Here is a 14,206-nt window from a genome sequence, read left to right as displayed (position 1 = left end):
TTAATTATGACATCACTCTTATTTGTGAGCCTTGAACAACATCTCATTGTGTCCTATTGAAATAGTTGCACAAAGCAAGTGTTTTCTTGTTTTTTGTGTTTAATTGGTGATTGTGGCTTAGTTGATGGTGAAAGCAATCAGTATACAAGTCCAATTCATTCATTCACTTGGGCGTATCCACGCACTTTGTGTGTCTGTGTGTGTGAGAGAGAGGGATCTGTAGTTGTATATTGGCTTGGAAAATATTGGCTTGACAGTAGTTGTATGTCTATGTTTCGTGTGCTGTCTTGAAAATATTTCAAGTGGCATAATAATAATAATGATAAAGAATGTATGCTAAAATAACAACAACAACAACCCCATCAAATAACAACCTCTGCCTATCCCAGCTCCTTGGGAAGGACTCGACAGGTGGATAAAAATGCCAAATCCAGCCTAAACTTCTGACTGACTCCGTGACCAACAATAATAATATACAGTAGTTACTGAGGAAGAACAGAGCTTTGCATTATAGAGCTTGTCTATTAGGCAGAGACAGCCATTTGTTTGGGGGCTAGTTTCCTGCCCCCCAACCAATGTGTATAAATCCATCAGTAGCTACTCAATGCTCTTACACATTTGGGCCAGATATTTTAGTACCATTTTTATGCTCCCCCAAGTGACAGCCTATGTGTCTTCAAATTAGATGACTGTGTGGCCACCAGATTTCTCTTCCAAAGTTCACAAATAAATCTGTGAATTAAGAAATGGTAAGGCGCTCAGCTCTGATTTAATTATGCCAGAATTTTAAAAATCTAATCCAATATTGCCCATATAAATAAGTCTTTGAATATTCCAAAAGACTGGCTAAATTCAGTCCCTTTTCCAATCTATAAAAAGAGTGACCCTGCCAATTATGGACCAATTAACTTACTATTCTCAGTTAGCAAATCCTATGCCAGATTTCTATGCAGCAGATTTTCAGATTTGGACTCACAGAGAAAACATTTGGGCTGAAAGAGAGGGACTGGCCCAAGGTCACCCATCTGGCTTTGTGCCCAAGACAGGACTAGAACTCACAGTTTCCTGGTTTCTAGCCTGGTGCTTTAACTGGTACACCTTTAAACAGGCTCTACCTGGTAAAATAAGGAGTGAAAATACGGACCCTTGAATCCTTATATTTTATAAAAATATCAATAGAAGGACATGGATTATGGCTTCAATAGACCCTTCTCAATAAGAGCACCATCTTAGCTCATATGGGCTTTTTCATACCAGCCCTTAAGAACTGCCATAGGTAGGACATTAAAGTGTGCTAAGCTTGGTGATCTCCAGAGTTTAATACAGTTATATGGTATAGACATCTTTGGGGCCTAAAGTAAGAGGCCTGGCTTCTCAAGAAAATGTTCTTGCCTAGAACAGATTGATCCAGTTTGGCTGCCAGATCTTGGTGTGCTACGCTGATTACGACTACTCTAGTTGAAATTACAAATGACCTGCAAGGTCTATTAATGAAAGTCAAAAAGCACAGTGAAAAAAAAAAGAGTCTATGGTTAGATACAAGAAGAGTAAACTAATGATGACAGCCTTGGAAAAGATATTTAGATGCCATGATGGATACCTAAAAAGAGTTGGATCAAGTAGGCAATAGGTTTGTCTGTGACACTCTATAGAAGGGAAAGTTGGACTCTAAAGAAGCAGGATAGAGACAATATTGATATTTTTGAACTTTGTTGTTGGAGAAGACTCCTGGAAATACCATACATAGCCAAAACACCCACAAACAAATGAATCCAAAGTTCTCATTCAAGACAGAAATGATCAAACCCAAATTACGATATTTTAGACACATTATTGGAAGCTCCCTTGAGAATTCTCTAATGGTGGGAAAGGTGGAAGGAAAGAGAAGAAAAGGACAATGACCTCAAAGATGGATGGACTTGATTGCAGCTTTGATGAGTGCACCATTGGGAGATCTGCAGGGCCAGGTTGGGTACAGATCATGCTGGAACAGGCTGTGGCCAGTCCTTTGGTCCTGTACAAATGGATTCTTGGATAGAAGGCAACTTAGGTATCCAGTGAAAGGCATTTTGATATCAAATAGACATTGTGTGTGTCATGATATCATTGAACAAATGCTAAAAATTACACAATTTTTCTTCTCTTTGAGTAATGTTGTGATGAAAATGACAAAGGTAATAATTCATGACACTAGCTCAATATCATTACACAGATAATGCATCTTGCCTTCTTATCCTTTCTGAAGCTGCATATAAAACTGAGGCAAATCCAGAAGTTAAAGTCTTGAGAAAGTTAACATAAGGACAATGTTTGGTTTTACAAATTCTCTTTCAATATCCTGGAAGTGTTCTTCTCCTATAAACAGTTCCCTTATTCTCAGGATACCTAGCTAGATAGACAAATAAGATAGGTATGTAGCTAAGTAGGTCGGAAGATAAACAGGTAGAAAGGTTGATATTAGAATTTCTTTTGATCATGGAACGGGGTAGAAGAAATAACCTCAACAGCTGCATTTTTATTCTATTTTGGTTCACTGTCTAATTCTGCTTTGAATTATGAATATTTTGAATGTGGAGTTGGAGATATATCTGCCCAAAACTGAAGCAACTTCATAACAGAAATATTTTTTTCTTTTGTGCATATAGTATCCTCCACATTTTTTACTCCAGTGCTGACTATTGAGATATGATAAACATGTTTTCTTTGGACATTTTGCAAATTATGTCCCCAGTAATTAAATAGAGCCAAAGTTCCTCTTCCTCCATGTCTCAAGGGAATCCCAGTAGCCACTGACAAAACTATGGTCCCAGATTACATTAATACTGCTAAATACACTCAGATAAAGATTCATGTCTGATCTCTGATACTTGATTGTCTTTACTTCATACTATAGTAATGAGTAACTGGTTAATTCAGACCCTGCTCCTCAGAAACATGGGATCTACTTTTTCATCTCTAAATAGCCATAGTTTATACTGAGATGATTATATTCAGAACACTAGTGTTAATTTTTCTTCCTAAGGTGATGTGCATTTCTCCTCTTCTTAATTGCAGTATCAGTGGTCCTCTTCCAATTGTTCACAAGTATTATCAGTCCGGAGACCTCATTATTCCTGCCATTATTTTTCAACTCTTCTTTCTCTCAAATGAGATCACTTTTCAAAGTCTTCCTTCTCATGAAGTGTTTGATCAGTACCTGTAAGTATCATATTTTAACCACCACCAATACCACTCCCAGCCCCAGATGCTATTCTCTAAAGATGCTTTGTTTCTTTCACTTTTTGTACTCAGATGTATTGGTTATCCACACAACCTTATGGAAATTTCAAGTGCTCTGCCTTCCATCCCCACCATCCTGTTCATGAGGTCAATAGCATGACCAATCTAGGACATTCAGATACCCTCATAAAAGACTCTGGATGTTCTGACTCATCCTGAGATTTGTTTTCTTCATCTCACCCAGGAAATGAAGAAAACCTCGAGTACTATTGAGAAGTTGTTTCAGACTACAGTATTACAAGTCAGTAGTCATTTATGGTATATTTAAACTGACTTAGCAACCACAACAAAATACAGAGAAGTGCCTAATGTTCTGCCCATAAAATTGAAATCACGTGCAACTTCTCCCCCTTCCATTCACACTTAGTTGGAATATTATTTCATCCCAAGCAATCCCAAAAGAGCAATCTCAATCAATTTAGAAATTTCCCAGAATGGGAATCCTAAAGAGAGAAGAAACCAGGCAAAAGTGACTCTCTTATCTCAAATGTATGTAACCCCTCTTGGTCAGGGTTTCCACACCCATACAGTGCTGGGCTATTGTTTTATAAAGCCAAACTTCCAGGTATCCAGAGAAATATTTAGCGCCATTTCTTTTTTCTGTGCATGAATATACGTAACAATAAAAAGTAATAACTGTCGGATTCTATAGCACAATTATATTGACCTAGTTTATAATCCTCCTGAAGGTTCCTCACTCATAACTACCAGCACACTTTGGCTCTGGCATTTGCTGTAAAGGAGATCAATGAACATTCCCAGCTCTTGCAAAATGTTACCCTTGGCTTCCGTATCGCTAGTGATAATTTTGAGGCAAGGTCAACTTATCTTTTAGCAATGGAATTTCTATCTACAAAAGACAGATTTGTCCCTAACTACAAGTGTGATATCCAGAACAGTGCAGTAGCTGTCATTGGAGGACCTCGTACTAAGACCTGTCTCAATATGGCAACCATGTTGTACAACTACAAATTTCCACAGGTGAGACATAGAAATTGCTCAATGCAGCAAATGTTAAGTACTTATTTATTGAGATATTACTTCAGTCTAAACCAAAGAATAGTAATGATAAAATTACTTTTGATGTTTCATTTTCTTCTGTGTTTATTAAATATTTTCCTAATGTAAGAAAGGAAATGCTCTTTATTTACCTTAGGATGGAATAGTACACCTATTTCTTTCACTGGGTCCTTTTTATGCTTTTTAAATATTATTAATTCGGTCTCCAATATTGTTTAGGTCCTCCTAATAAATTTTCCCTGGTGTCTTCTAGAAGCCTGAAATTTTGAGGCAAGAATATAACCAATGTTTGATCTATAAAAGGAATTATGACTACTGCTGGACTTTAATGTTGAATTATCAATGCAAAAATATCCCCTATCTTGTAAACTGTTCAAGAAATTGATTAATACTAGGTCTTGGGGACTAGATTCAGAAATTCAAAATTTGTGTCAATCAACACATTCATATTGGTTTTCCTCCTCTTTTCAAGAGAAACTCATGTATGTGTCTGTCCTTCTCCCCTTCCCCCCCCCCCCCCAGCTGTCATATGGGTCAGCTCCATTGATGAATAATGAAACAGCAGCACTGTTTGTCAAATGGATGTTCCCAGATGAGATCCACCAGGTTAATGGAATACTACACTTACTGTTGCATTTTGGATGGAACTGGGTTGGTATAGTTTGTTTTGATGAGGAAGATAAAGAGAGATTAATGCGAAATGGGCTTTCCATGTTTTCTGGGAGGGGAATCTGCTTTGACTTTATAGAATGCATTCCCAAATTGATGTATGGTAGTGAAGCTGCTGAAATGGTGGAAGAGGCATATAAATTATATAACGTGATCCTGAGGAGCACAGTCATTGCAGTGATCTTGAATGGTGACATTTCAACCGTAATGACTTTGAGACTAATGATCTATAGTTTAGATTCTGAGGATATTCCAAAGAAGAGAAAAGCCAAAGTTTGGATCATGACAGCCCAGATGGAATTCACCTCCATTCTGATGCAAAGACAGTTGCCCATTGATTTTCTCCATGGTGCTCTTTCCTTTGCAGTTCACTCAAAGGATCTGGCAGGATTCCAGGAATTTATAAATATGAGGAACCCAAACTTAGAAAAAGAAGATGGTTTTATTAGGGATTTTTGGAAAAATGCATTTGAGTGTGGTTTCTCCAACAATGTTTCAGATGGAAATGCTAAACACATCTGCACTGGAGAAGAGAAGTTGGAGAGTCTGCCTCAATCTGTGTTTGAAATGAGCATGACTGGCCATAGCTACAGCATCTACAATGCGGTCTATGCAGTAGCACATGCTCTGAGGGCCAGGTACTCCTCCAAACTCAAAGAGGGTCAAAAAAATGATGAGAATAGATGGAAGTTCTTGCTTCAATCACCATGGCAGGTAATGTTGGCTAGTGCAAAATTCAGGAAGGCCTTCATGACATGTGCTCAGCAGCAGAGTATAAATCAGGGAGAGGTTGCTTCTTTAAAATAGCTGAAGGATTCTCAATCTTAAGATTCCACAAGAGATTATATATTAATTACATCTCATTTTGAATGTAATCAGGGAATACCTGGAAGGATAAAATAAAATCATAATAACAGCAACAGCCATAAGAAATCCTACTATTCTTTTCTAATGCTGCTTCAAATGTTCATCACAGTCCTGGATGGAACCTGAGAAGTGATTCTTGTGAAATGCTTGGAAGGTCAAAATATATATAACAGATGAACATTTGGAAGTAGTTACATTTATGTAATCAATTGAAATGTATATACATATATTTGGCAAGTTTCAATGTAAAACCTTTAAATTGAATAGCATTTTTATTCATGGCCACCTTGATTTTGGAGTGACTAAGACTCAAAGAGAATAACTTTCCTATATAGCCATTGATAGGCCTATGCAAACTCTTTTTCCTAGAGGAAACGTAAACACATTTCATGATTCAATCTAGGGATTTCCTGACTGATAACACAATCTCTTGGGTATGACACTATTCTAGGTCTCATTAGAATTTAAGAAATTCCTTAAGACTATTCCATATCTCTATTCCCACCTCATTCCACCACCTCTTGGTCTTAGAAAAGATGAGAACAGATCACAATAAATGTTGTGAAAACATGAACAATGTGAGTTGAAGTGGGGAGCAAATTTGCTAATGAACCTGTATGAGGTTTTTTTTTTTCATCTTTTGAATTGTTCTTAAAGTAAGTCTAAATTGGAAGGAACTGCAGTTCACAATTCCTAGATTTTTCTATTGATCAGAGCAAAGAGATCTCTTGGATTCCTCCCTTTCCGCATTTTGTGATGGAGCTCTCATCTCAGAGCATGCAAGCTGAAATGCATTGATTAGGTAATAGTATATCAAATGCATGTGATATAGTTCTTCTCCAGTTTCAAATAGTATAGATAGGTGTAAAATTTGACAGATTATTTTTCTTTTCTTATATATAGTAATTTTATTAAAGATTATAATTACAACAGTAGAAACTAATACAAACTGAAAAAATAAAAGATTAAGAATAAAAAGTAGAAGATGCAGAAAAGAAAGATAAAAGGGAGGAAATTAGAATGAGAAAGAGAAAAGAAGGAAAAAATAAGAATATAGTAAAGAAAAAGAAAGAAAAGAAATATATAAAGAAGTGACTTCCCACCTTCATCACAAGTACTGTATAAACAATTTAGTAACTTATCACCTTCTCTTAAAATACAACTGATCTCTTCTGCCCACATCCCATCTCTTATCTATAAACAAATACATAAAGCCTCATCATTTCACTCCTGATGTCAACAAAAGTCCATTAAGAATTACCAGAGATAACAACATATTTATTTTAACCTTGACCAAATAAACCAATTTTATTATGTTTTTTTTACTTCTAATAATCTTGATTTTTAGTCCCTTCAAATAATGTCCTAGAACTTGATTTGTTTTCATTTTTTTTCTTTGTCCCTTCTCATAAAATTCTTCAAAACTTTAACATGCCTCTTTTATAAATCCAGTATAGGAAAATTATCTAGGTCACTCTCTTGGTTTGTTGTTTGTATATCCTTTTTAATTATTAAGACATCAGCTAGTTTCTTTTGTATGTCCAGTATAACATCTTTTTCTATGACATTCTTATAGCCTGTCACTTTCAAATCCACTGTCAAATCAGTCTCAATCTTGTCAGGTAGAACTTATTCCTCTCCCATAACATCTTTTCAACACAGTCTATCTATAGAGGCAGACACTATTAAAATTAACTTCTGGGTCCATTGTTCAAAAATATCCTTCAATATGTCCAGTGTTAAAATATTTTGCTTCATTCTGTAATTATAAGTCAAGTTTGAGGATTCTTCTTTAATTGTAATCCCTTTCCTTTTACTTCCCTTTAATGTCCAATTCTTAAAGTCTTATTATGATTTTTTTTTAAAAAAAAATCAAAACAAAAACATTTTCCCATGGGAAGGATTCTTTATAATTAACTCCAAAATCTTGCTTCAAATTTATCTGGACCCTTAGTCCATTTGTAACTTTCTAAAATCAAAGTTTTAATCACCCTTTTGCTGTTTATTCCAAAAACACTTTTTTTAAGTTCTTAAACTTGTGGTTAAAATTTATTTCAGTAAGGACTGAAGGAAACTCACAAGGTGCTGTAAAACCTGTCAATCCAAAGGTTTCTAACAGCTGAAAAGCAGTTAACAAGCAATTTCAAAAAGTTATTAGGAAAGGAATTATGCAGACTTAGTGTCCTTTCAAAGGTGCTGACTGCAGTTTGAGCAAAATAATGGCTAGTCCCTCATCTCTCAGAGCTCTAAACCTGCCAGAGACTGCTGTCTTGTGGTCTCCTTGTGAGGAGCGGCTATCTGGAGCACTTCTGGGTGATCTCAAGTCCCTTCTTTGTCCAGAGATGAATAATCAAAGAGCTGGTCTAAGTGCTGGCTCTTCATTCCACCACAATCATTGGCTCCCCTTTTTGGAGCCATCTTCAGTTAGCCATTTCTTCCCCAAAAGTCCAAATCTGAGAGATTGTTTTTTCATTGAACATAGGCCAAACTGAAAGGCAGCCCCAAGTCACATGCTTTGAGTTAGGCAGCCATATAAATGCCTGAATAAAAATAGTCAAAAATAATAAGGAAGGGACAAACCAGCATCCTTCAAGTAATCCTTTCCTGTTTCTTTTTTCTTTATTCAGCTCCACCATTTTTTGCAGCAGGTCTCCTTTAACAACAGTGCTGGGGAACAGATCTCTTTTGGATCAAAGGGGGAATTCCTAACTGGATTTGATATTCTCAATTGGGTCACATTCCCAAATAAGTCCTTTCTGAGAGTTCAAGTGGGAAAGATCAACCCCATGGCTCCCCCAGACAATCTTCTTACCATTTCTGCCAAGGATATCATTTGGCCAAACATTTTCAACCAGGTGTGCCTCATTATTCACTTTTTGTAAATTAATTTAGCTTTTGAACATATCCTTGGAGGAAAAATGGGAATTGGATCAATCACTCTCATATCCTTAGATGATTGGACTAAGAAAGAGTTCTAATGTTATTTATTAACAGACATTACCTCTTTCCATGTGCAATGACCCATGTCATTTGGGCTATAGCAAGCTAAAAATGGAAGGGAAATCATCTTGCTGCTATGACTGTACACTGTGTCCAGAAGGCAAGATCACTGACCAAATGGGTAAGCGAAGGAAAATATAGAGTATATTGATTATTGAATAAATATTATGGGTTATACTATACCATGCCATACCATCTATTTATTTGCTTGCAGTGTTAGGGGAAAGTTTTGTCACTGGCTTCTACTATTTTTTAGTTCCTACTCAATCTATTTTCCCTTTATGTGGTGGAGAGTACCGAGTAGAAGCATCACATTCAATTTTGGAGATAGCTGTATAACGCAGGGCTTTTTGGAAATAGGCAGTATAGCACATTATAAATTATATTTTCTCCAAAAATAATCTTGATTGTTTTTCTGGAAAGAAAGGATATCTCCAAAGTGTGATCAAGCTTTATGAGTGACATTTTCAGCATGTGTTTAATAATAATAATAATAATAATAATAATAATAATAATAATAATAATTCAGTTTTCACTATTATCCCCCTAGTAAGCATGGCACATTTGTCCAGTCCAAAGTCTGTTGCAATATCTTGGCTGTATATATGGATAGTGTTGAGCGGCAATTCCATTTCAGGTGGTGTTTTTCCATACAGCTTCAGATCATCCATGTAAAGGAGGTGGGATAACCTGGCAGATGTTTTTGATGTTTGATAGCCATAGTCTGACTTGTTCAGTATTGTTGACAGAGGAATCACTGCCATGACAAACAGTAGTGGTGATAGTGAGTCTCCTTGAAAGATTCCTCTCTTGATGTTAACCTTTCTCAGACTATCACCATTGACCAGCAACTGTGTCTTCCATTGTGCCATTGATCTTTGAACAAAGCTTCTGATGTTTCTACTTACTCCTGTAATTTCTATGTACTTGATTATCCAGTCTTGTGGCAGGGAGTTAAATGCCTTCTTGTATGAAAGATCGAGCAAAAGGGGCAACACCAGGCAACTACCGGGTAGTTACCTGCGTGCCAACAACTTTCAAATTGTTAACAGATGTGGTAGGTAATGCAGTCCAACACCACCTGATTGGAGACAAGCTGTTTCCATCTGAGCAGAAAGGAAACCACCCAAACAGCAGAGGGACAAAAGATCAGCTCCTAATTGACAAGATGATTTCGGAAAACTGTAAGAGAAGGAAGACCAATGTGAAAGTAGCTTGATTACAAGAAAGCATTTGAATCCCTGTCACATTATCCTGCCTCCTTTACATAGATAATATGCAGCTGCATTGGAAAAACACTATATGAGATGGAATTGCTGATCAACACTGTCCAAATATACAGCCAACAGGGGGGAAATAGTGAAAACTGAAGGAATCAAAATGCCAAATGGAAATAACACCAACAGTCTGGATGAAGAACATCACTACAAATACCTGGGCATCCTTCAGGCTGACAATATCAACCACACTGATGGCAAGAAGGTTAGTAGAGAATACATCAGAGGACTGAAGAAGATATTAAAGTCCAAGCTCAGTGGTGGAAATACCATCAAGGCGATTAACACCTGGGCAATTCCAGTTATTAGATATACAGCTGGAATAGTGGACTGGACTCAAGCAGAACTAAGAGCCCTGGATAGGAAGACCAGAAAATAATGACAATGAATCATGCCCTTCATCCATGCAGCAATGTTGACAGACTCTACTTACCAAGGAGCATAGGTGGGCATGGAATGTTACAAGTTTACCAGACAGTTAAAGAAGAAAAAAGGTCATTGGAAGGCTATCTGAAGGACAGTGAAGAAGATGCACTGAAGCTAGTACACCATGAAAGCTTACTGAATACCAAAGAAACCAAAATGGCCTACAAGAAAGACCGAATGAAGAATAGAAAAGAGACATGGCAAGGCAAAGTATTACATGGCCAGCACACACACACACACACACAAGCACAATAGCAGGCAAAGCAGTTAATAAAAATACCTGGCAATGGCTAAGAGCAGGAAAGTTGAAGAAAAAGACAGAGGGTCTAATTCTGGCTTCACGAGACCAAGCCTTAAGAACAAATGCATGCAAAGCCAGAACTGAGAAGACAGCAACAGATGGCAAATGCCACCTCTGCAAAGAAGCTGAAGAAACAGGGGACCACCTAGTTAGCTGCTGCAAGCTGTGCAAGATCACACAGACTGACTATAAACAACGGCATAACAAAGTAGCAACAATGCTGCATTGGAATATCTGCAAGAAACACCATTTCCCTTCAAGCAAGAACTGGTGGGACCACAAAACAGACAAAGTAATAGAAAATGATGAAGCCAAAGCACTCTGGGACTTTAGAATTCAAATAGCACCTGTCATACTCCAACAATTAACAATTGTTAACAATTGTTATAAGAAAGACAAAAAAGTCTGGATAGTGGACATTGCAATAACCATAGACAGCAGAACAGAAGAGAAAGAACTGGAGAAAATCACAAGATACAAAGACCTGCAAATAGAAGAATGACTGTGGCAAAAGAAAGCAAAGATAGCACCAATAGTTATAGGTGCCTTAGGTGCAATCCCCAAATACCACTTGAACACCATTGGCATTGGCAAAATCACCATCAATCAACTGCAAAAGGCAGCTTTACTTGGAACAGCTTATATCCTGCAATGATACCTTTAACATCATCAAACAACAACATCCCCTATCCGAAGTCCTTAGGAGGACTCGATAGGTGGACAAAAATTGCAAATTCAGTCTAAAGATCTGGCTGACTGTGCAACCAACCTTAACAATAATACAAACAAATCGAAATGCAGAATGAAAACCAACTTATATTTGAAGTAGTTCTAAAACAAGCATTGAGACTTTATCAAGTCATGAGTACAGATGTAAGAGACATCTACCATGGATATTAATGGAAATCAGTGGTCAACATCCATGTCTTAGCTACACATTCTATCACAAGCTCTTAGAGAATCAGGAATTATAGTTAAATGTGATGCTTAAATTTAATAGTGTTTCTCTGAACAAGTTTTTTTTCCCCCCTAGATTTAGATTACTGTTTCCCATGTCCAGAAGATCAATATCCAAACAAGGATCAGGAGAGTTGCCTTCCAAAAAGTATAACTTACTTGTCTTTCCAAGAGCCTTTGGGCATTTCCTTAGTAGTGACCGCAGTCTCCTTTTCTGTCATCTCAGCTGTGGTGCTGGGGATCTTCATTAAGCAGCAGGACACTCCCATCGTCAAAGCCAACAACAGGAATCTCACTTTTATCCTTCTCCTTGCTCTCTTCCTGTCCTTCCTTTGCACTTTGCTGTTCATTGGGCAACCTGACCAAGTGAAATGTCTCATGCGACAAACTGCTTTTAGCATCACTTTCTCAGTTGCCATTTCTTGTATATTGGGTAAAACGACCATAGTTGTTCTTGCTTTCATGGCCACCAAGCCAGCCTCCAAAATGAAGAAATGGGTAAGGAAAAGTCTGGGCAACTCTATTGTCCTTTCTTTCTCCCTGGTGCAAACAACAATTTGTGTTGTGTGGCTTACATTTTCTCCCCCATTCCCAAATTCCGACATGCATTCAGTAGCTGAAGAAATTGTCCTGGAATGTAATGAAGGTTCAGCCGCTATGTTTTACTTTGTCCTTGGCTTTATGGGGTTCTTGACTGCAGTCAGCTTCACTGTGGCCTTCCTAGCTAGGAATTTACCTGATAGCTTCAATGAAGCCAAATTCATCACCTTCAGTATGTTGGTTTTTTGCAGTGTCTGGATATCTTTTGTTCCCACCTATCTGAGTACCAAAGGGAAATACATGGTGGCTGTGGAGATCTTCTCCATTTTAGCTTCAGCAGCTGGATTACTGGGCTGCATCTTTTCCCCCAAATGCTATATCATTATTCTGAGACCTGATTTGAATAAGAAGGAGCAACTAATGAAGAAATAACATTGAATTTTTATTTATTTATTTATTTATTTATTTATTTATTCATTCATTCATTCATTCATTTTGCAGACACCTTCAATGAAGCAAAAATTTTTACCTCCATCCTTTTGGGGTTTTGTGTTCCATCATATTGAGGAAATGGGTAGGAAAAGGGCTGGCTACCTGTCTTGCTCCCTGGCCCAATTCTCATTTGTGTAGTGAGGCTGGCATCTTCTCCCCCATTCCCAGATTCTGACATGCACTCCATGACTGAAGAAATTATCCTGCAAGGTAATGAAGCTCCAACCACAATGTTTTATACTGCCCTTGGCTTTATGGGGTTCTTGACTGCTGTCAGCTTCACCATGGCCTTCCTAGCTAGGAATTTACCCAGCAGCTTCAACAAAGCAGCAACTAATAAAGAAATGAAACTGTTTTTTATACCAGACTCCTGGAATGAAGCCAAATTGGTTAGTTTCATTATGTTCACTTTTTGCTGTTTAGGTTCTTCCCTCATATTGGCACATCAAAGTGACATACAAGATGGTAGCTATGACAATACCTTCCAAGTTCACTTCAGAATCTAGACAGGTGCTCCTCATCTTTCCTTTCAAATGTTTGATAATTATTCTGAGCTATAATCAGGATAGAAGGGAATACCTAATCAAGAAAAAGATATTGTATGGAAATCAGTTTTTAATCTCATACTGTGCAGTAATCTCAAAATGAAAGTCTTCATGTCCTGCAGCCCATAAGGTTAACACTCCTTCCAAAAAAGAAACCAAAACCCTCTTCTCTATCACCTATAACACAGAAAGCATTCCTAGTGTAGGTGGGGCCAAAGGTTTCTCCTCTTTTTGTGTGTTTTGAGATGCTTTTAGGAAAAAACCTAAGGGATGGGCTTCCAGGTGTGGTTCTATGGTGAAGTGGACATCCCTGAAGGAGCAGGGATGGCACCATTGCAGAGATTGGCAGCCAGACATTAAATTCTGGTTGGCAGAGTCTCTCCAGACAAGGAGTGACCGTGAGATCACCCACCTGTACTCTGGTACAGGATGATACCTGTACTCATGAGGAGACCACAGAAACTGATGCTTTTGTGGTCAATTTGTGAGTCCAGTGGCTGGGAGGCAAGGGATTTCAATCAGGCTCACTAACACAATGCAGCCTGTAGTGGACATAAGGTTCACAAAAGCCTCACTTTCTTAACCACTATTCGATGTAATCAATTTACAGTTAAAGAGAGACTTTCTGATTGGCAGAATTAGAGAAAAGCACTTGGCAAGTCAACATTCTTTCTGGATTAATGAAGGAAGGGGGGAAAGGGTTTAATTTAAATTTCTAGCAAAACGCTTAACCAGGATTGCATGCAAGAAGTTTTACATAGATAAAGGGGACAGTAATTTTGAAAGATTAATTTTGGCAAAAGTGTTTTGAAAATATTGGAACTAGAAAGACA

The 14,206-nt window shown here is 37.6% G+C and overlaps 1 protein-coding gene across 1 annotated transcript; it reads left to right on the top strand.

Annotated features, from left to right (window-relative positions):
* The first annotated feature begins 5,175 nt into the window (after positions 1–5,175).
* Positions 5,176–12,768, top strand: LOC148215248 (vomeronasal type-2 receptor 26-like). Its single transcript, XM_088143939.1, has 3 exons — positions 5,176–5,682; positions 8,830–8,956; positions 11,873–12,768. The coding sequence occupies exons 1-3, from the start codon at positions 5,176–5,178 to the stop codon at positions 12,766–12,768; spliced, it is 1,530 nt and encodes a 509-aa protein (XP_088000065.1).
* The last annotated feature ends 1,438 nt before the right edge of the window (positions 12,769–14,206 follow it).

The sequence above is a fragment of the Python bivittatus genome, unplaced genomic scaffold, assembly GCF_059951505.1.
Source record: "Python bivittatus isolate LINGU-HERP-01145 unplaced genomic scaffold, Pbiv_v1 ctg000430_np1212, whole genome shotgun sequence".
NCBI lineage: Eukaryota > Metazoa > Chordata > Lepidosauria > Squamata > Pythonidae > Python > Python bivittatus.
This window is presented reverse-complemented; position numbering and strand designations above follow the sequence as displayed.

What these genes read in the sequence shown, in the direction of transcription:
- LOC148215248 (XM_088143939.1), top strand. Translation starts at nt 5,176, where the DNA reads ATGACTTTGAGACTAATGATCTATAGTTTAGATTCTGAGGATATTCCA. An exon ending in TGCTTCAATCACCATGGCAG is followed by an intron (nt 5,683 to 8,829) that starts GTAATGTTGGCT and finishes ATTTATTAACAG; the next exon opens with ACATTACCTCTTTCCATGTG. An exon ending in CAAGATCACTGACCAAATGG is followed by an intron (nt 8,957 to 11,872) that starts GTAAGCGAAGGA and finishes TTTCCCCCCTAG; the next exon opens with ATTTAGATTACTGTTTCCCA.